The 23,568-nt window shown below is 42.9% G+C and overlaps 1 protein-coding gene across 16 annotated transcripts in view; it reads left to right on the forward strand.

Annotated features, from left to right (window-relative positions):
* Positions 1 to 6,276: 6,276 nt before the first annotated feature.
* POSTN (periostin) overlaps positions 6,277 to 23,568 on the forward strand; it is a 52,956-nt gene continuing 35,664 nt past the window's right edge. For all 16 annotated transcript variants that reach the window (XM_080987758.1, XM_080987768.1, XM_080987767.1 and 13 more), the window contains exons 1-7: positions 6,277 to 6,497; positions 9,537 to 9,635; positions 12,412 to 12,476; positions 14,295 to 14,452; positions 16,613 to 16,777; positions 17,789 to 17,935; positions 18,925 to 19,066. In XM_080987758.1, the coding sequence (XP_080843884.1) occupies positions 6,292 to 6,497; positions 9,537 to 9,635; positions 12,412 to 12,476; positions 14,295 to 14,452; positions 16,613 to 16,777; positions 17,789 to 17,935; positions 18,925 to 19,066 (982 nt within the window). In that variant the 5' untranslated portion in view covers positions 6,277 to 6,291. The remainder of the gene's footprint in view (positions 6,498 to 9,536; positions 9,636 to 12,411; positions 12,477 to 14,294; positions 14,453 to 16,612; positions 16,778 to 17,788; positions 17,936 to 18,924; positions 19,067 to 23,568) is intronic.

Raw genomic sequence — 23,568 nt, forward strand, 5'->3', positions numbered from 1 at the left:
GACAGATCCTGTGAAGTGTCTTCTGGTATTCAGAAGCTACATTCCTAATAGTGGTATCCTGATGGTCTGAGGACATTCCCCAGATGAGAGGAACGAGCCACCTCTTTGACCTCCGTGTCTTTGCAAGACTACGTGCTTTTCATGGTATCAAACAAACCTGGGCTCCAGAATCTGCTTCCCTTCAAATACAGTGGTAGTGAAAGAGCTACTGTGTGGTGTAGTGGTTAAGAGCGGTGGACTCGTTATCTGGTGAACCGGGTTCGCTTCCCCGCTCCTCCACATGCAGCTGCTGGGTAACCTTGGCTGGTCACACTTCTCTGAAGTCTCTCAGTCCCACTTACCTCACAGAGTGTTTGTTGTGGGGGAGGAAGGGAAAGGAGAATGTTAGCCGCTTTGTGACTCCTTCGGATAGTGATAAAGCGGGATATCAAATCTAAACTCTTCTTCTTCTTCTTCTTCTCTTCTACTGCAGGCCAGATGTTCCTCAGCATCCTCATCCAAGTTCATCAAGTCCCTGCTGCCATTATTCCTGCCATTGCTGTTCCAGATTGTACCAATGGCTCCCAGGCCTTAAAACTTCCAGGGGCCATGGTTGTTGGAGGCATGGAGGGGACAGTGATCAAGTTCTCTCCCCTGCCCTTGTTGCTGGTGTACCCACCGAAATGCTTGGCAACAAGTGAAACACAACACCCACTTTCCATGCGTATTTTGCCTTTTATCTGTGCATTAAACATTTTTCTCAAGATAGAAATACTTTGAGGCACAAATAATTTTAGATAAGCCAAACATTGTCACAGATCCAGACTGTTCAGGAACTTCTCAGGACAGTTTGTAAAGTGTGAAAGTATGAAAACAAAATGTGTGAATGTTAACCAGATTAAATATATCTCCAGTTTCCGGGAGAGAATTTGCTCTGTCTTGAAGATCAGGAAGGCTAACCACGTGCAAAAGAAAAATGCCCTCTAATAGTAGTTGCTTTGGATGCAATGGATGAGCGAGAGGCGTAAGAAAATACTGCTCTATCACACCAATGGCCTATCCAGTCCAGTATCCTGTTCTGACAGTGGCCAACCAGCAAGCAGGATCCAAGCTCACTCTCTCCTCCTGTTGCTTCCAGCCACTGGCTTTCAGAAGCATTGCTTCCTCTGCCTATAGAGGCAGAACTTGCAGAGACATCACCTTGCCAACAAAGGTCCGTATAGTTAAAGCTATGGTTTTCCCAGTAGTGATGCATGGAAGTGAGAGCTGGACCATAAAGAAGGCTGATCGCCGAAGAATTGATGCTTTTGAATTATGGTGCTGGAGGAGACTCTTGAGAGTCCCATGGACTGCAAGAAGATCAAACCTATCCATTCTGAAGGAAATCAGCCCTGAGTGCTCACTGGAAGGACAGATCGTGAAGCTGAGGCTCCAATACTTTGGCCACCTCATGAGAAGAGAAGACTCCCTGGAAAAGACCCTGATGTTGGCAAAGATGGAGGGCACAAGGAGAAGGGGACGACAGAGGATGAGATGGTTGGACAGTGTTCTCAAAGCACACTTCCGGGTTGGCGCCATCGCCGAATGGCGGACTCCCTCCGAGCTCCGGAGGGAGCCTGCTCGGCAGGGGCTGGGTCCTACCGCACCGGCGATGCGGGGACCCTTAAAAACCACGGCCACGAGGGCCGTGGACATGGAGACTCGGCTGGCACCGTCAGCGCCCTCCCGACTCGTGAAGGAGCCTTTTTAAAGGCTACGGATCGGGTGCCGGGGAGAAGCGTGGTGCTTTGAGTCCTCTGCTATCCCTGCCGAGCGCAGCCGCATGCCATCCGGCGGAGAGCGCTGACTTCTTCCATTGAAAATTCGGACTTTTTAACAACAACCCGTGAGTAATTTGGAAACTGGGTTTAAAAGGAGGAAAAAAAAGAATTTCCTTTCGATTTGGACACGAGCGGGGGGGGATCCAAAAAGGAAGTCAGTCCCCCCCCCTATTGTAAACCTTCTAAGACAAGGACGGGGAAACCAAGGTCCAAAAAGATTTGTATTGTTGATAAAAACTAAGAATTCCACGATGGGAAATTATAAGAACTGTGCTGGAGGACGAATTGAGGGAGAAGAAACGTAACCCCCCCCCCCCCTGGGAACCGGGGTGATTGAAGAGAGAGCCTGGTGAAAAGAGTCGGAGATTTTGACAGCTGTCAAAGTAGCTGTCAAAGTCGGAAAGCAGAGAGGATTTTATTATGAGAACTTTGCTGGCTAAATTTGTTACAATTTGCTACAACTTTTTAAAATTTGGATACAAAATGGCGAAAACATGGATAACAATCGGACTTTTGGACTAGAGAAAACAAAGTTACAACAATCCCCCTAGAGGAGTTTCGGGACATTACAAAGATGGTCGTAAGTGGAAAAATACCATTGGAATTTTATAGAACTGGTTATCTTCTGGGAAAGCTGCAAAACGGAAATAATATTTTGTCTACAGGGTGTACAGCTAAAGGAGACAATAGAATTTTCTATTGGAGAAAGGAAGGGACTGAACGCAAGTTTTTGTTCCTGAATAACAATAATCCCTGCAGACTTACTAAGCTTCTGAATTAGAACGTTTCAGCAGCGGAACAAGAGGAAACTGGACTACAATTTGGAAAGAACAATGGGGGGAGCTTTATTAAAGATCTGAAGCTAAGTGTTTTAAAAAATAACTATGAAAGGAAAAAAAACAAACAAACAAAAAAAAAACCAGCAAGGAGTTGGGGGAAAATAGGCGATTTATGGACTGTAAGAGTTCCAGGCGGATAATATGGTTTGGTGGTCAGGGGGAAATTAAACCGGGGACAGAGGGGGAGAACTAAAATCCAAAGGCTTGTCAATCTCTTTTTTTGAACTGGTTTTGTTTCATCTATTATATCTTTTATTTCTTATTTCTGATATTTCTATTATGTGGGGTGTTTTTATTATTTAAAAAGAAAGGGAAATTGTGGAATAAAAATGGGGTGGGCCCTGGGAAAGAAATTTTTGGCTTTTTATTAAGGGTATTGATGAGGAGTGTAGAAATTTTAAATTCGAACAATGGTCTAAACAAATTAAGTTTTTAATCAGAATTGAGAGCTTGTGGAGCCAACAATATGAAACAGGAATATGATAGGGGTGGGGGAAGGGGGGAGTCCCAGAAAGTGGATATACGAAAATAAGGTTCTGAATGTATCTTAACTTTTTACTTTCTGTATTTTTGAAAATTTTAATAAACATTATTTAAAAAAAAAAAAAAAAAAAAAAAAGGACAGTGTTCTCAAAGCTACCAACATGAGTCTGACCAAACTGGGGGGGGCAGTGGAAGACAGGAGTGCCTGGCATGCTCTGGTCCATGGGGTCACAAAGACAACTAAACGACTAAACAACAAGCCATTGACAACCTTATCCTCCAAGACTATAAACCAGGCATAGGCAAACTTGGCCCTCCAGATGTTTGGGAACTGCAACTCCCATCATCCCTGACCACTGGTCCTGTTAGCTTGGGATGATGGAAGTTGTAGTCTCAAAACATCTGGAGGGCCGAGTTTGGATATGCCTGCTATAAGCCATTAAAAAAAAAATAGATTAAGTGAAATAAATCAAACAATTATTTTCCTGCTAAGAAGTAGCTAGCCCTGTTTATGTGCTCATCTGAAAGTTTGCAGGCTTAAAGTGGTGAGAGGGGCGTGCAAGCCCTGCCCCTGTGTCCCTGCACATTCCAGCTTCACTCCTGACCTTTGCATGTTGGAAAAGAGGTCTCAGTCGCAGAGTACAAAGACTGGAAGCGGAATTGGCATGTGTGGGGACATTATTATTATTATTATTATTATTTATTTCATAACATGTATATACAACGTTCGATCATAAGAAACCTCAATGCAGCTTACGAAGACAAGACAGTAAAATCAAGGGGGGGAATCGCAACCCTGCTTCAAAGCATATTAAAAGTTAAAATATGAAAATGGATTAAAATGACCTCAAATTGTAGTTTTATCAATCGTTTAATGTGTCAGCATGAATAGAAGTTATTAATATTGCATCTGTTGTATAAGGGATTATTATTATTATTATGACTGGAATGTAATTAAAATCAGTTAAGATTTTGGAACGCAGAAATAAAGAAAACCACCAAACCATATATAAATTATATAATTTGGTATTTGAACAATTGGTATTAGTAATTGTATTGTAAATTGGTATTGTTATGATGAAGCTATTATTGGATCTTAATTGAAAACAAATAAATTTATTATTTTTTAAAAAAATGACCTCAAATTTATAAGCATCTGGGTAGGCTTGTGTAAACAAGACTGCTTTCAGCAGGCGCCGAAAAGATTACATGGAAGTGCCTGTCTGAACTCAGTAGGCAGGAAGTTCCAAAGGCCACACTCAACGATCAAGTCCTTACAAACATGGAACTGGTGGGATGTGGCACCTGTAGTCGTGCCGATTCCGCCGATCAAAATGGCCAAATGGGCATATGTGGGGTAAGACTATCTCATAGGCATGCTATACCAAATATCCAGGCATCCCTCCAGATGTTTTGGGACTACAATTCCCATCATCCCTGACCACTGCTCCTGTTAGCTAGGGATGATGGGAGTTGTAGTCCCAAAATATGTGGAGGGCTGAGTTTGGGGATGCCCGAAATATACTATACATTTCAACCCTACACATATTCGCTTTAACACACAAATAGTGCTACCAGCAACTGACTTTGGCTAGTAGGCCCTCGGAAAGAGGCTGGAGGAACTTCTCCTTCCTTTTGCTGTGGCCATTTCTCACCTGCCTTCAGATTTGTCTCATACGCAAAACGAAAGAAATATCCTTGTGGCCTGGAAACCTCTCTGCTCTGTGAGGAAGACCACAGAATATTAAAGTTCACACCACAGCTCTATGCACAGGTTACTCATAAGTAGGACATATTAATATACGGACCAGAGCAGGGTCATGCCTTTAGCCACCTGTCCAGTCTTTTTGTTTTTTTAACAGCTGTGTGTTGAGTGCAGTTGTCTGGATAGGCAGGTCATCCCTATTTGTGCAAAGCTGCTACACTCGAGGAGGCATTAGTGTACAGTGGTACCTCAGGTTAAGAACTTAATTCGTTCTGGAGGTCTGTTCTTAACTTGAAACCATTCTTAACCTGAAGCACCACTTTAGCTAATGGGGCCTCCTGCTGCCGCTGTGCTGCCACCGTGCAATTTCTGTTCTCATCCTGAAGCAAAGTTCTTAACCTGAGGTACTATTTCTGGGTTAGCGGAGTCTGTAACCTGAAGCGTCTATAACCTGAGGTACCCACTGTATTGGCTTTCCTACGCAGAAGACACTCTATTGACACCCAGTTGTAAACACGTCAGGGAGAAGGCTAGTTTGAATCATCTCTGTGCTGATTTCCCGTGAGCCGAAATATATGATTCCCTTCCTGCAGTCTGAAGTGTTACACACCCGGATAAACTGTATTGCATCTGTCGAGTGTTTAATGGCAATTTCCCTGAGGATGCAAACAGCACATTAGTTGGGAATAACAAAAACCGAGTCCTTACGAACCAGGGTAGTATGTCTGCCTTGCTGGGGGCAGAGAGGGGGGCACAGTTCTTCTCATAAACAGCTGGTAAGGGGGCGGACATTTCTCCGAAGGTACTGTTCTAGTTGAGATTCCTGCATTGCAAGGGGTTGGACTAGATGACCATCGGTGTCCCTTCCAACTCTACGGTCCTATGACGCTATGATTCTATTTCTTCAGACTGCGGTGGAGGTCTGCAAAAACAATTGTACTCATTCGAAACAAGTCCAGAAGAAGAAGCTTAGCAAGGGGTGGAAGAAAACGTTCCTTGATATCAAGTTTTCAGAGTACAGACAATTTTTTGTGTGTGTACGTTCCCTCATGTGAAATCCCTAAGCAGGGTGAGTTTTACCTTTTATCTGCTGTTGAGGAGAACTTGGCCCAGGGCCTTTTTGAGCGAAGAACTGGACTAACTCGACAAATTCCAATTAAATCCTAAGGGTGTTGTCATAAATAATAATCTTACATCTACAACACATGCATACTTTCATACAATTTATCTGACTGCTTTAAATATTCACCAAAGGGGGCTGGGGAACAAGTCTGTGATAAACTATGCATTATATACCTATATTCTTACAGTACAGGCTGCCAAGGGAAGGGGGTGAAGGACAAGGACTGATATTGAGTGTCTTTTAGGTTCCACTTTCATGCTGGGCTCGTCAGATGTCCCTGTTTCTTGGAGGGTGGTTCCAAGTCTCAGGTTGATCTATTTCCCCTCCCACTGTGCTTGTAGCATGTATATAAACGTTGAGCTCTCTGGAGCCTCTTGCCAGTTCTCTTCTCAGACTAGTCAGGAGCAACAGAGAGACAAAAGGATGGAGCTCCTCTGGGTTGCCACAGCCACTGTTTGCTTTCTGTCCATTTTCCATACGGCAGAATCTTCCACTGCTTATTATGACAAGATTTTAACCCACAGTCGGATCAGGGCACGTGATCAAGGGTAAGTCTGCATTTCGTCCTCCTAAAATTCATCACTGGGGTCACAAAGTTATTGTGCAGCCAAAAGTGGAGGGGTCCAAAAAGGGGATAACATTTGGCGAAGTAATATTTGTAAGAAATATATATACATACACACCGGAAGGTTGAAGGTTGCTAACCGAATAAATTAGCTAGCTGTTGGACAGAAAAAGAAATCATCAAGTTTATGTACAGTATAAAACATGTACATAAAACAGGACATTTCAGGAGGGTTAAACTGTGCCCAGAGCTCATCAGAGCTCAGTTTAGACATCTGTTTTCCAACTCTGGAATAGATTATGCCTCTGCCCCACAAGCAGATTCAGAGCACATTTCCCTTAATAATCAAGAACCCACATTCATCAAGGATTGCAGAAAAAGACTGTCAGGTCAGAGGGCACAAAAATGTGAGCCCTGGCACCTCTTTTTGAGACTTGAAGAACTCCATTTCAGATTTACTCAACCTGTCACCCTTTTAGGTGTAGCCCAGACTAGATAACTGTTACCAATTAATTGCAATAGTATGATATGGGAGGGTTTTAATTTTTTTTTCAAACAAGCAGTTTCTTGATTCACCTTTACCTCTGAATGTGATAAACATTATTGAATGTTTATGAGATATTCTGCCTAATTAAAATGTATGTTAAAAGTTCATTATAGACAAACAGCAATTGCTTATATAGATGCAAATGTTAAGGATGGAAATGCTTGTAATACTTAAAAAAAATTAAATGAAACCTAATCTAAAACAAAGCACTGCCGTTCTATAGTTAGCTTTCACATGAACTTTGAAGGTGGAAGTTTCGCACAGCAGAATGCACAAGCAAACCCCATTGGAATGAATGGTGCCTGATCTTGCACAGCTATCCTTCATTTCACTGGAGCTTCTGAAGACATTTCCTTTTTCAAATCAAAAGGATTCATGATTAATATTCAACAGGGTGGGTTGTTTCACCCCCTTTTTCTCGTTTGGTGAAGGGATTATTTATTTAGCTGCTCTTGTGCTATTCCAAACAGTGGCAACCAAAATAAACGATTGTACGATGGAAGATGAGAGTTTCCCTTGAGTCAGCAGAGGGAAAAAAATGTTTGCCTTACTCCATTATCGCCCCCTGCCCCACAACGGCAAATTAAGCTTTGCAGCTGTGCAGAAGATGACACCAAACAGGAGGGAAGTGTGATGAACTTGCCAGTGAAAGAGAACAACAGTTCTATCATATTACCTTCCTCTCTCTGAAAAAATAAAAAAAAATCTCTTGGGAACTGATAAGATTTGGCTGTAAAAAACCCCAACAACATTAAATTTCCTGAATTGAAATCCAGAGGTGGCTGTTTGAAATATCATTTGGTGTATGGCACAGCATGTTCTAGATCACTGGTCTTCGAACTGGTGGGTTGGGATCTCCTAGTGGCCTGATCCAAGTTGAAGAACACTACTGCCATGTTGAAAGATTCAGAAACGAGTCCCCAATTGCGTGTTTTGGTTAAAATTGGGTCCTTGGTCTGAGAAGGTGGGAGATACCTGGTCTAGATGCACCCTCACCATAAAATTCCTACAGTGCCTACTTGTGGATGGGAAATCCTATTGTCCATCTCTAGCCTTGGCCATTCAAGTGTGGGGGGGGGGGGGGGAGAGAGAATAGAAATAAAGTAGGGAAACCATTGGAAAGCAGAATGAATTCCAAACAAGGTAGAGACTAAAATTTCTGCTCAGAGACAAGTGTAATGTGAACAGACTACCAAGCCAGTGGACATTTGCAAGTGAAGCTGTCAAACGTGGTTTGATTCAAACTCTGAGTCTCCTGATCATTTTTCATGTTGCAAGCCTTGTCTGTGCAAGTAAACTTTTACACACTTTGGGAAGGATTTATCAAAAGAGTCCCCTGAAATTGACTTGGGGGGGGGGCAGGTGGGAGAAACTCCAGAGAACAGCGTGCCGTGGAAATAGAGGAGAGATCGTTCCATCTGGCAAACTGCAGTGTTTGTGCTGGCCGGACGTTCACCACAGCCCAGCGTTGAATTCCACCCAATATTTCACTTGCATGAACTCTCATGAACTTTAATAAGCTACCATATCAGAAAGAGACTCCAGCCAATTTTTGCTTTTTAAGATGAACGCATTAGGCACCATTAGGACATATTTCCTGAGATAATTTCATTAAAGTTTGTATGTGTGTGTGACAAAACAAACAGGTAAACAGGGAAAGGTACATCTATTGTCTCCACTTTCAATTCACCGTCTTTTTCACTGTTCGTTTACATATAGTGAAAGACAATTTTTGTCATGGACATCTTGCAGTTGGGGGGAAAGAGACAGGGGAGAGAGGCAGGAGAGAGATGGGGGTATTGTCCTATTGTTCTATTGCCTATTATTAGTGTACGGATTTCTGGCAGCATCATGTGGTTAGGTCCATTGTTTATGTATTTATTTATTTTTATTGATAATGTGAGAGATTAGTGTGTCCTAAGCTTGGTTGGTTGTGTTCAGTGTGGTTTGTTTGTTTGTTTGTTTGTATGTGAGGGGGTTGTTACGTTGCTGGGTCAGTTAGCCATATTGATTTGTATGCTGTTGTGGGGAAATAGGTCATTGTCATGTTGTCCATGTGATAAAGGAAAACCATATTGTGGCAAAGGTAGGGTTGCCATATTTCAAACAGAAAAAATGAAGTTTTTGAGCTATTTTTAAGGGGAAATCTCCAAAAACAACACTGCTGACATGGGTTGCCATGCGTCTGGATTTCCCGAGACATTTCTAGCAACTTCTGTCCAGACATTGCTTTTGACTGCTGTATTCCAGATATGTCTGGGAAATGTATGGCAACCCTAGGTGAAGGTGTCCTCCTTTGCTTGCCCCCGTTTGAATTGGTTGGTCAACTTCTCTAGCAGTCACTTACTCGCAGCAACTAGAAATATTGTAAATAGACACTGGAAGGATCTGTCTGAGGTGAACATAGACCACCAGTACCAAAACGTGTGGGGAACCATTAGGACTTCTTAACGTTTTCTTCTTTCTCTCTCTCAGCCCAAATGTCTGTGCTCTCCAACAAGTTGTGGGCACCAACAAGAAATACTTCAGCACATGCAGGAATTGGTACCAGGGAGCCATCTGTGGCAAGAAAGCGTAAGTCCTGTGCCTTTCATGACTATTAAACCTGGGTGACCAAACCTGTGACATAAGCTTCTCAGGCAACGAGGACATGTGGCAACACCGGGAGCAGGAGCAAGAAACTATGTGCGCCTCGCTCTGGCCTAGAATTCAGACTCTGGTACAGTTCCCTGGCTCGGTAGGCTGGAGGAAAAATTATATGAAGGCAGGGAGGGTTCACATATGCAATGCAGCGTGTGCTAGACTTAATAAAGCACAGAATTACTGGAGATAAGTACACAAATATATTTCGTTTGCCGTTTTTATAGAGGTCACAGAAGCAATCGCTGAATGGACCTCTTAATGATTATTCTAGCATATTTCTTGCTGCTATTTCACCAGCAATAGCATTCGCCCTTCAATCCCAGGGGGAAAGACAGTGGAAGTGTGGCTATGATGCAATGGAGCACTGTCTGTACTTGAGGAAAGGCAACTAGTGATAGGTTTTTTATTTGGCTGCCAAATTTGCCGTGTGTGTGAGGGAGGGAAATATTGAACCAGAAAACCACAGGCGTCTCTGTGATGTGAACGTTGAAGAGGTGACGCAAGGGGAAAGTGTGCAAGAGAGTCCTAAAGTATGCGATCCAAACCCCTCTCCCGTACACAGGGTGGGGTTTGCAGTGAACACAATATCCCACTTTCCCTTCTCCAGGGCCTGCCTACTTGTATGGGAGAACAGGATGAGACTAGAAGGAATTCCTAGCTTGCTTAGTCAGGACCAAACAGGGTTAAGCTTTAAGCCCTCTCAAACGCCCTTCTTCTTTCGAAAGGAGGAGATTGATGAATGCTGCTTGGCTTCAGAGCCTTTCCCATGTTCAAACAGGCTGAGATGTGTTTGGTTTAGGGCTCATGTTTGTGGGCTTACTAGGTACCGCAAACTGAATCAAACAGAAAAACATATTTTTCCTCCCCGCAAGGACGTTGGCAAAGACTGAGGTTCCATCTATCTCCTGGAACTCTTTCTTTCCCGCGCTTCTCAGATATGTGAGGCCTCAGTTTTCTAGATGCAGTGAACCATGAGGGAACATATGGCTTTGCATATTCAAAGGCAATTGCTGGCTAGACATGAATCCCTTGAGCTTCCCAGAGGAAGTGTGCTATGTGTTTAAAGGAACATGATAATCGAAAATACACTCATATAACGTTTTAGTGGCAGCCATTACAGTTTGGCAAAATTTATGGCGCATCTGTATCAAATTTGTGTTAACCTAATTCTCCCCCACCCCCTTATTTTACTGGATCTGTTGTAGAACACTGCAGGGGGTGAGGGGGTGGCTTACATTTCTGCCTCTCTCTTTTATTTTTTTATGAAAGGAAAATCAAAGCTGTAGGAGTTTGGCCACTCTCCTGTAGCTCCCAAGGCAAATTTTGTTAAGACATTGAATTGGAAAATGCATACCAATTGTCTCATCAATCATGAAAACTGCCATTTTATTCTATAAGTATCTGGTACATAAGGGACGCGGGTGGCACTGTGGGTTAAACCACAGAGCCAAGGACTTGCCGATCAGAAGGTCGGCGGTTCGAATCCCCGCGACGGTGTGAGCTCCTGTTGCTCGATCCCTGCTCCTGCCAACCTAGCAGTTCAAAAGCACATCAAAGTGCAAGTAGATAAATAGGTACTGCTCTGGGGGGAAGGTAAACGGCGTTTCTGTGCACTGCTCTGGTTCACCAGAAGCTGCTTAGTCCTGCTGGCCACATGACCCAGAAGCTGTACGCCGGCTCCCTCGGCCAATAAAGCGAGATAAGTGCCGCAACCCCAGAGTCAGCCACGACTGGACCTAATGGTCAGGGGTCCCTTTACCTTCACCTATTTGGTACATAAGTTTAGTAAGGAAGTTTAAATGCCTTTCTGTTGCATCCATGAGCCCTTTGAAAAGACCTAGAGCCCAAAGTGGCCTGTCTTATTAGGTGAATTAGATACCTGCATTTTGCTTCTGCTGTGGCTAAGGTGCTGCCAAGTTGACCAGGTTCAACATACCTGGTCCAAAAGGGCCTTTGAAATGTGTGCTGAAGTGTCCTGTCAGCCTAGGAATTGGTATCATTGGCTGACTTGTTCTTTCCCTGTATTGTGCAACTGACAGTTGTTTCCAGAGATTGTTTCAGTTGTGTATCTCCTGCTTTGAGTGCAAAGTCACCCAAGAGATGTTAAGCTATGGCTGGGCCACCAATAGTAAACTAGTTTTACTGTGTCTCCTAATAAGTGATAAACCAGTATTTCATGCTCAATCAAATATATGTAACCTATTGCACAGACTTATCTTCATACAGAAAGGGTACAACTGTAGCTTGAACATTTTCCTCTTGAAGTTGTTGAATACGGCCATTGCAACCAGAACTGCTTTAACCCTATATCCCACCTTTTCCTCTTGACAAGGACTCAAGGCGGTTAACAAATAAAAAAAACACTTTAAAGCATAGGGAGGGGATCATAAAAAAGTAAATTTAATATAATTAAAACTACTATGCAGATAATTACGGTAAAAATTACAATAAAAACAGCATGGTACTAGCCCTTTCGTTAAGGGAAGTTTAGGGATTCAGCAGCAAAAACGCCAGGTCAAATCTCTAGCGATTCTTTTGTATTGTGTATTTTATTTCATTGCATATTTTTTTAAAAATATTTTTTATAAGGAACTTTGTGTCTTTTCTGGTAAAAAGTAGAAATCATAATGATGAAGCCAGTATAACAAGTCAACAGCAGGGGAAATAAAATGTTGATATATTGATATATTGTGTTGATATATTGTAGAACTGTCTTGTATGAATGCTGCCCTGGTTATATGAAGATGGAAGGCGAACGAGGATGCCCTGCAGGTAATGTTGGATGAACATAGGAAGCTTATATTTTGCTTACTTTTTCTCCCAAAAGAAGGGGGCAGGTGGGGATACGAGGTAGCTTGTGACAGATCATTGTTATGTTATGAAGCATTGCTTTAAGGAAGAGCCACACATGAAAACTAGGCCTTGTTTTTTAAGGACACGAGATGGATCTGTTTGTGCATAATACGTAAATGAGGAACTGAAGGAATATTGTGCAAAATGATCACTCCCCTGCTCTCAGGGTGGGTGGCAGTTGCGACCTGTTGCCATCGCCCCCCAGCTCCTTGGGACATAACACTCTCTCATGGTGTGATTTATGACTTAACCAGCAATTAAAGTTCACTTGGGACAATCTGTCAGGATGCTGACAGCAGCTCCCGGCTGGTTGCCCAGAAAAGTACAAAGACAAGGAAAAGTTTCTTACCGTTCTTTTTTATTTCAATTTTTACAGAGAGAGGCTATAGAACCCAGCCTCTCGCATAATGGCGTTGTCCCAAGTGAATCTCCACCCCTCATCTCTCCCACTTCCTCATTCGTCATTCTACGGGAGCTGCTACATGGCCTCTGTCTTTGAGCTCTTTGCTCTCCTACTTTTAAGGCTTGCCGGGTTCTGGGAGATGGAGGGTCTGGAATTTCTAATGACAATGTTTCAGCCAGGTGTTCCTCTGGACAGGGGCGGAGGAAGGAGGATGGTAGGAACGGGCCGCCCTGGGTGTCACCACTGAGGGGGGTGACAAAATGCCGGGCAGGACTCTCCTGGGAGAGACACGGTGGCTTGGGCACGTGCAGGCTCCGTGCTGCCCAAATGGTCTGCCTGCTGCCTCCCCCCTCCCCCCGCTGTAGGGTGGCTCAGTGGAAGGAGGCAGGCAGACTCCGAAGGCCCCTATGGGTGGCTTGGACCGCTGGCGCGCCACCCCAAGCGCCAGAGCGGCTTCCTCCACAGCTGCCTCTGGTTTTCCCATGATTTCCTAGCTTTCCCCCTCATCTGCTTCTGATCTACGACTTCCCTCAACCCCCTGTTGTAAATCTATACTGCCTTCCTCTTCCTCCTCCCTGGAAGGGTCAGGATGGGGAGGCAGTCTCCACCATTCCTCCTCTGCCCAGTCCTTGACATAAGCAAAACAACAACAACAAACCTATGGTTACGTGAAACATACTCAATAAACACACAAGACGTAACCAGCTGTACTTTTGAATAAATAAGGTATAATATTCATATAGTATCTATTCCACCTGTCTGTTCATAGAGTCCAATAATCCACTTATAAATGTATGGACCTTATGCAAGAACTGACTAGAGAATGAACTGATCCACTGGGTCTTCTGCTTTTTTCGTTGAACTTTATGAGACTTCAGCTGAAATCTACAATTTGACACAATGAATATTATACCTTATTTATTCAAAAGTACAGCCGGTTATGTCTTGTGTGTTTATACAGTCCCTGACATAAGCTGGCTCCTCCCCAAGTATGGTAACTACATTTTTCATACCCTTGAGTGGACCGTTTGTGTGTGGACCACCTAACTACGCTATTTTCAGTAGTGTCCTTGTGGAAAGTGTGCAGGTTCCTAAGCAACCTGAAATGGTGGGTTGCCTTCCTATGAACATCTGCTTTGTTACGTGGTCTGTGTACTGCTGCATCCTAAGTCAAATCATGAGCTAAATTGCGGGTCCTGAAGCAAGCAGTATTTAATTCAGCAAATCCCATGAATGATTTCCGCCAGATGAAGTGGCACTATCTGAGGTGAGGGGAGGAGGGCAAACCTGTTGTAAACAGAATGTACAGTGTGCTTGTTTCTTGTCTTTTTCAGTTGCCCCCATCGATCATGTCTATGGTACTTTGGGCATTGTGGGAGCGACCTCCACTCAACGCTACTCTGACATGTCAAAACTGAGAGAAGAGATTGAAGGACCTGGCTCGTATACAATGTTTGCACCAAGCAATGAAGCCTGGGATGCTTTGGATCGTGTACGTATTTCAGAATGGATTTTTTAAAAAGTGCTTTTGGATTTTTGGATATATAAATCCAAGTTATGCAAATTAATTATTGGTGGGGGAAATAGTAACACTTAGCTGCTGAACATAAATTTGAGATAAACTACCCAATTTAAGTGTACCAGGGTTTAGTGTTGCAGGTGTGTGGGGCAGAACATTGGGTTTTTATAGTATCCTCCATCCAGGAGATGTTATCTGCGCTGAAAACTTGGATCATGGATGCTCATATGAACCCTTCACATCTCCAACTCAATATGTACAGAGAAATCAATATGTATGATTTCTATAATCCTTGCTACAAGGACAAACCAGGGAGGATTACTATAATATTTCAGGCATATGACTGTGGTGGGGCCCTGTATGCATTTATTTTCCCCTGCCAATGCATGCAGAAGGCCTATTTCGATTTCAGAATGAAGGGCATATCAGACTAGCCTGAAAGAACTGAATGCCTTTAGTCTAAAGGAGGGGCCACATCAACCTACAGTATAATCAACCCTCAGGGGACTATGTGTGAATGTGGGCATGGCCAATTTTTTAAAAAAATCAAAGGACATCTTTGTCTGGGTCTTGCAAGGCTGTGGGTCAAAACACCTTTTGGTATCACCAGATCACAGGAGGGGACATATAGGTGGGAGTGGTCAGTAAAAAAACATTTCTTACTATGTGTGTGTGTGTGTGACAAATCTTGGGGTCACAAAAAAACATTTTGGCATTGCTCAGGAGTCCCATAGAAGCAATCAAAACATTTATTTTAAAAAATCTATTTTTATAAAATAACAAATTTGGTTGGAGGACCTCTTAAAACGTATTGGGGAATTTCGCAGCCTGCAGGTTTTCTAGCCCTGATTTAAAGGGTAGAAGATATTGCCAGGTTTACAAATGTATAGGGAGAACCTGGGGGGGAATCCAGCAAATCCTCAGAGGCAGTTTATTTTAATATAGTAATTTAAAATGTACAGACATTTTTGCAACAAACAGCCCTTTTATATGGACCACACAACAACTGGTGTTAGAAAGCTCTAGGTCACCTCCCACTACTGCCCTGGGTGCTGCTGGGCAATGAGAAAAGGAAACACTGAAAGGTGCTGCCCCTTGGCATTATTAAACCTAAGTCCTGTGCAAGGACTTCTGCTTATGCAACAGCGACTTCCACTCCCCCCATCTCCTCAGATTGGCTCACGGGGGGCAGGTGTCAGGAACAGAGTGTGTAGGGAAGAAATGGGAAATTGTTCTGTCTGGAAGTCAAACTGCTTGCTCTGGTAGACCAGTTGCCTTAGCACAATGTTGAATACCACCTGTGTGGTCTTGGGCATCTCAAATTGCCCAGTGGCAGAGGAAGCAGCAGCAACACCACTTTGGCTCCCAGGCCATCTAAGTAATACAGTCGTACCTCGGAAGTCAAACGGAATCTGTTCCGGAAGTCCGTTCGACTTCCTAAACATTCGAGAACCAAAGCATGGCTTCCGATTGGATGCAGGAAGCTCCTGCAGCCAATCAGAAGCCGTGGAAGCTGTGACTGACGTTCGGGTTCCAAAGAACGTTCACAAACCAGAATACTCACTTCCAGGTTTGCGGCATTCGGGACCCAAAACATTCAACTCACAAGGCATTCGATTTCTGAGGTACAACTGTAAATGTAAGAACCTGACCATAGGTTAAGATCAGGAGATCAAAGATGAAGGCCCAGGATAGGGCTTGATAAGAACTTTGGCTGGGTTGACAAATGGCAAGGAGTGCTGAAAATGGCCTTTTGATCCCAGAAAGGCTCTGCAAATTTAGTCGGGTTTGAGGCACAGAATATGCTGGCTGCACAAATAATGTGGAAAAATGTTTGTGGAATAGTGGGTAACATGTAAGGAAAAGCAAAGGGGGATGTGAAAGAAGACAAGATGTCCAAGACTGCACGAATAAATGAATGTTGTAATTCATGGAGCTACGGTACTTTCAAATGAAAGAAACTTAGAAGCTTAGCAGCTGGATGCTAAATGAAGTACTGTAGCTTGCCAAAGGGAATATTAGCATGAAAAAAACATTAGCATGGATTATTTCACTTGTAGCAGAGTAATCTGGTGTATATCAGGCTGACTGGGATGATGGCCATGGAAAGTCTAACTGAATCTCTTCCCCTAGGAAATCCACGAAGGCCTGATTGAAAATGTAAACATCGAACTGTACAATGCCCTCCATAACCACATGGTGAACAAGCGCATGTTGACAAAGGACCTCAGGAATGGCATGGATCTGGTGTCTATGTACGACAACCAAAAACTGCATATAAATCACTACCCCAATGGTGTAAGTCTGTTTAAATATTATTTTCTTATATAGAACCATGAACTTTAGCCCCTGGAATAGAGGACATTGTAATGTTGCATGTGATATTTATGTTATAAATGTGGCTCTAAACTTGGAAAGAGCTGTAAACTTCAACTTTCTAGATAGAATTTCATTTTTATAGGTGTTTGGTGGGATCCAGAGATGCAGCACGATTCTATGCATGTTAGTTGTTGTTTAGTCGTTTAGTCGTGTCTGACTCTTTGTGACTCCATGGACCAGAGCACGCCAGGCACTCCTGTCTTCCACTGCCTCCCGCAGTTTGGTCAAAGTTGTCTTTGTCCATGGAATTTTCTTGGCAGGGATACTGGAGTGGCTTGCCGGTTCCTGCTCCAGGTGGATCACGTTTGGTCAAAACTCTCCACTATGACCTGCCCATCTTGGGTGGCCCTGCACAGCATAGCTCATGGCTTCTCTGAGTTATTCAAGCCCCTTCGCCACGGCAAGGCAGTGATCTATGAAGGCAGTGATCCATGCATGTTTACTCAGAAGTAAGTCCCAGTGAGGCATACTCCCAGGGAAGTGGTAAAGGATTGCAGCTTCAGTTAGTTGACCTAAGGTCCTGCTGCAATCAAGTCAGACATGGCTATTTATTTATTCTTATTAGTTATATGTCATTTTTTAATCAATGATTTCAAGGCACTTTACAAAATCCAAAGATGTACCAAACTATCAGCAGGTTAAAAACAATGGCTACTAACACAGTGTTAAATTTCGCTCTGAATGTTCACCTTAAAGAATTTAAAAACATTATTGCTACCAGATATAGGAAATGAAATGCATCCAGTACAAGTTTCATTGCAATGTGTGTTCTAGCTAGATTCTTTCCAGAATGTTTTATAGGAGACATCTCATCACACATCCCATAAAGGCGCTAGAAGCATAAAGAAATGTGTAACACTTTCTCGATAATCTTCTGGTCGCCAGCAAGTTCTGTGCTTAATATTCTCTGGCATCATTCTTCAAATGCAGGTTGTTACGGTTAACTGCGCTAGAATCATCCATGGTAACCAAATTGCTACAAATGGTGTTGTGCATGTCATCGACCGTGTGCTGACCCCTGTTGGAAATACCATTCAAGATGTCCTTGATGTGGAAGATGATCTTTCATCTCTCAGAGTAAGCTTTCCTTCGTAATTATGAACGTCCTTTAGCCTTTAGCCTTGATAGTTGCTGCATCCTTCCTTGGCTTTTTTCTGGTCCACGTAGGACCAGTCTGGATAGTTGGACTTGGTGAAGATTTGATGTTTTCATCCCCCAAAAGTTTTTGATTTGAGTTTCTACTGAAATGAGGCTGCATTTTAATGTTGTATTTTAATCTTGTTTTTAAGTTGTATTTTAATCAATTGTTTTTATACCTGGTGTTAGCCACCCTGAGCCTGGTAGGGGAGGGCGGGGTATTATATTATTATTATTATTATTATTATTATTATTATTATTATTATTATATTATTATTATTATTATTATTATTATTATTATTATTATTATTATCATCATCATCATCATCATCCTGATTTAAGGACACATCTAACACAGTTAGCTTTTTGGTTTTAGCTTTTGTGTTGGACACCTGCCTGCTATTTTTCCATGTTAAAAACTTCTTTATAAAGAAACCCTTCTTCCCCAATCTCTTCCGGCTTCTCCCACTATTTTCTGCTCTCAGTGTTCTGCCCTCCCAGCTCCCATTCCATGGCCACTGCTGTTCTGGACTGGCATGAGCCACTACAAATACTCCAATGGGAGCTGTGCTATGGCAGCCTTAATTTTATATATATACACACAAACACCAAAAATATATATGTAAATATAATACATGTATTCGGCTTTCTAGCTAATTGTTGAGTAGCCAAATGAGCACATGGGGTAGGGGGAGCTTCTTTGCAATGCAGGCATTTAAGTGTTCCTACTTTTGTGAGTATACATCTACGAAAACGACTCTATAATGCTTACGTATTATATTATGAGTTGCCCAATCCGGTGACTATGAAAAAATGCTGGTCTTAAGTGACCATGGGAAGAGTATTACCATCCTCAGCTCATTTAAAATATTGCTTTTCTGTACCTAAAATATCAAGGTGCTTAATAACGGCATCTCTTTCTTTCCAAGACCGCTGCCATGGCATCAGATGTGATGGAAACTCTTGGGAAGCCTGGGCAATACACGCTCTTTGCTCCTACCAACGAAGCTTTTGAGAAACTTCCACGTGGAGTCTTAAACAGGATTATGAACGACAAGGTGGCAGCTAAAGGTATTTTCTGTAAAGTTGATATTGTGGAAAAGGAAAAAGAGACGATCCATTTCACAGCTTTGGAAAGCAATGGTTAAGAACATGATATGTCTCCCACCATGTTAGACCATTTGCTGTAAATAAGTATGAAAAAATTGTCCACGTGCAATTATTTTGAACCCAGCTCTGTTCCAGGAGGCATGGCAACTGCCTCTAATAAGTGAGATAAGTTAGAGTTGCCATATGTTGCGTTTTTGCCCAAAAAGCTCAACAACGTTTCGGTCTGGATTTTCACTGTTTGAAATATGGCAACCCTAGATAAGGAATAAATAGCTGTTGAGTCTGCCGTGTTTGTAGGGGAGCCTGGAATATTGCCCTCCCATTTGCAGCAGCACAGCTCAACACATTCTTCGGATTGTTCCTCTTCAAAACTCAGGGCTCATTCCCACTTTTGCTTGACCAGTATTTTGGTCGTATTGTGTACCGATGAATTCCCCAGGGTCTGAGAGCTTTTCTCGCTGTTCCGCAGCTGTGCCTTGCGAAAATCCAATTTTACCTGCTGAAATGAACCTTATCAGATGTGCAAAGAAATCCAAAGGGAGATTTTGCTCAGCCAATCTTCAATTCACCGGGCGAGATCAGATTTTTGCAAGGCACAGCTGCGGAAAAAATGAGAAAAGCTCTCAGAACTGGGAGGGGGGGGGATTTTGCTGGCATACAATACAATCAAAGTAGGGGTCAAGTGAAAGTGTGGGTGAACCCATTGAGGACAAGGACCCCTCCATAGGGGGGGATTTCTGCTACTTATCCTCCTTTCATTACCTTTCTGCAAGTTGTTCCCAAACTATCAGTGTCATCAGTGTCGTGCATTTGCAGCTTATCACATAAATATACAGTGGTACCTCGGGTTACATACGCTTCAGGTTACATATGCTTCAGGTTACAGACTCCGCTAACCCAGAAAGAGTACCTTGGGTTAAGAACTTTGCTTCAGGATGAGAACAGAAATTGTCCTCCGGCGGCAACAGGAGGCCCCATTAGCTAAAGTGGTGCTTCAGGTTAAGAACAGTTTCAGCTTAAGAACGGACCTCCGGAACGAATTAAGTACTTAACCCGAGGTACCACTGTATTTCCATTAGCCCATTGCTGCGTAAGCCTGTAAGGAGTTTGAAGTAAGTTACTAGGTAAATGATGATAGGAAGGGTGGTTTCTCCATGTCTTCCCACATCTTTTCTACCCAACATTATGGGTATCTGAAAAACTGTACCTAGAGCACATGTGGTCAGCTTCAACTTATTTAGAAAGACAACCTTTCATACCTGCCCTTTTTAGGAAAATAATAGCAGCAATGAGACATTAATGTTCACAACAGATCCAGCTCTTGAATATGCCTTATGTACTATTATGCTTTGAGCAGATGAAACTGAGAAAGCTGTAACAGCACCTTTCAGTGTAATTGGTGCGACCGCTGAGGATACAAAACCTCACCAACTAAGCTCTAGTAAATGAAACTTCCTGCATTTGAAATGTGCTCAGAACTACTCAAATGGTATACTTTTGTATCCCATAAACATTCTATAAAAGAAAAGGGAAGTCCCATTAGAATCTTTACAGCTAATGGTTACTGCAAGTTACAGCTTGCATCTGTTCTTCTCATTAAGAAAGGGCAGTTGATACATAGACAGTGTAGGAGTAAGAATTTTCCCTGCTTCATATGTCAAAGGAAAAAGAAAGGGAGGATCTCGAGGGAGTCGTGCTCAGCTTTAGCAACAGGATATCTGGAAGTGCTCACTAGAAACCATCTCTCAAATGCTATCTTCCTCCTATAAGCTTACGACAATCTCATTTGATTGAAAATAACATTTCTGCTCCAATTGTTTTAATCATGTCACAACCTTCACCTTCCCCTGGCGTCTAACTATGTATGTGTAATTTCTTTGTTTATTTGGTGCAGTTGCATGTTGCCCCATAAGACAAAGTTCTCTGGGCAGCTTATAATAATACAGTGGTACCTTGGTTCTCAAACTTAATCCGTTCCGGAAGTCTGTTCCAAAACCAAAGTGTTCCAAAACCAAGGCGCGCTTTCCCATAGAAAGTGATGCAAAACGAATTAATCCGTTCCCGACTTTTAAAAACAACCCCTAAAACAGCAATTTAACATGAATTTTACTATCTAACGAGACCACTGATCCATAAAATGAAAGCAATAATCAATGTACTATAAAATAAATAAGACAATATTGTAGATGATAAAAATTAAAATTATTTTTTGTTTCTTACCTGCACTGATGATAGTCTTTGTTTGGATGTGGGGCTTTTAGCCATTTCCACAGTCACACAGTCAATCAATCTGAACTGGGTTCCACACAGTCACAAAAACAATTTACTCGAAAAAGCCTCAAAAACAAAAATGCAAAATTAATAGCAAAAACAAAAGCGCCATACTTAATCAGTTCCAGAAGTTTGTTTGACTTCCAAAATGTTCAAAAACCAGGGCACAGCTTCTGATTGATGCAGGCGCCCCGGAAACAACAGCCAACAGCCGCATCGAATGTTCAGCTTCCAAAAACGGTTTGAAAACCGGAAAACACGCTTCTGGGTTTTTGGAGTTTGAGAACCAAAGCATTTGAGAACCAAGGCATTTGAGAACCAAGGTACCACTGTAATAATAATAAAACCTTGAAACTAAAAAATAAGCGACTCAGGACCGCAATACCTCAAGGACTGCCTCTCTCCATATGAACTAACCTATACCTCCATGAGAGGTCCCAAGGTGGCAACACAAGAACAGGCCTTTTCTGCAGTGGCTCCCCATTTGTGGAATGCTCTCCCCAGGGAGGCTCTCCAGGCACCTTCATTATACTCATTTAGGTGCCTGGCGAAAACTTTCCTCTTCAACCAGGCCTTTGGTCGATTGACATCCGATGCCCTTTTTAAATGAGTTGTGGGAGGGAGAATTATTGGTTTGCTGCGGCTGTTGTTATTTTTACTACAAATTTTATGTTGTGAAGCACCCTGAGATCTGTGGATGAAGGATGTTAATTCATATTTAATAAATAATAATACACCATAGCAGCATTGGGATGCGGGTGGCGTAGTGGGTTAAACCACAGAGCCTAGGACGTGCCGATCAGAAGGTTGGCGGTTCCAATCCCCGTGACCGGATGAGCTCCCATTGTTCGGTCCCAGCTCCTGCCAACCTAGCAATTCGAAAGCACATCAAACTGCAAGTAGATAAATAGGTACTGCTCCGGCGGGAAGGTAAATGGCGTTTCCATGCGCTGCTCTGGTTCGCCAGAAGCGGCTTACTCATGCTGTCCACATGACCCAGAAGCTGTACACCGGGTCCCTCGGCCAATAAAGCGAGATGAGCACCACAACCCCAGAGTCAGCCACGACTGGACCTAATGGTCAGGGGTCCCTTTACCTTTTTATAGCAGCATTAAAATCCAAAACCAAATAAATGCAACAACAAAAATAGCACAATTGTCCCAAAATTATAAATTCAGAAATCCAGGTTACCTAAGTTGCTTTGAAGGCCTGGGTAAACAGAAAGGTTTGCCTGACCAAAAATAGGGTGGCAGGCAAACTTTTCTGAGAAGACAATTCTATACCCAGGGTGCCACTACCAGAAAGGTTGTATCGCTCATAATTACCACATTTTTCGCTCTATAAGATGCACCAGACCACAAGACGCACCTAGTTTTTGGAGGAGGAAAACAAGAAAAAAATTCTGAATCTCAGAAGCCAGAACAGCAAGAGGGATTGCTGCGCAGTGAAAGCAGCAATCCCTCTTGCTGTTCTGGCTTCTGGGATAGCTGTGCAGCCTGCATTCACTCCATAAGACGCACACACATTTCCCCTTACTTTTTACGAGGGAAAAAGTGAGTCTTATAGAGCAAAAAATACGGTACCTTCCTGACTTCACCTGGAGCAGGATTTCTTAAGCTTCAAGAAGGTACATTTGGAAGGAAGTGGTCTTTCAAGAAACCTGATATTTCAAGTAAGACATCAGTTTAGAACTCTCTGAGGAGAAGGCAACCTCTCCCACGAGAATTCTCTAGCAGAGCCGTTTCCAAATCAAATTGAGGGGTTTTTGACCATGACCAAAGCACTGTCCCTGATAAAAAAGGAAATTTCTGGTAAGCAAGGGAAACTACAAAGTCAGATGTTTAAGTTAGAGAAGTGCCTTGGCAGTTTACCTAGGCGTCAGGTCTAGTTGTTGGTCTGGCTGTCGATTTTATAACTCTCTCCAGTTGGTTTTTTATCTCAGTGGGACCATGCGCCTGTTAAAGATTGGCAGGAAAAAGCTGGAAATGCCTTTAGCCTTACCGCTTCTCTCGTAACACCTTTGCCACATGCCAGCTGAGAACCGTCTTACCGGGAGGGAATTCCCAACTGGCCTGTTAGATCAATTACCCCACTTGGCACCGCAGAAAATGCTGCATAAACGGCAGGGAAGAGTGAAGCTTTCTTTTCCATGTTATCACAGTGCACCAGAAGCACACTGATATTTTAAAGAA

The sequence above is a fragment of the Podarcis pityusensis genome, assembly GCF_964106645.2.
Source record: "Podarcis pityusensis genome assembly, chromosome: 17".
In the NCBI taxonomy this organism is placed as follows: domain Eukaryota; kingdom Metazoa; phylum Chordata; class Lepidosauria; order Squamata; family Lacertidae; genus Podarcis; species Podarcis pityusensis.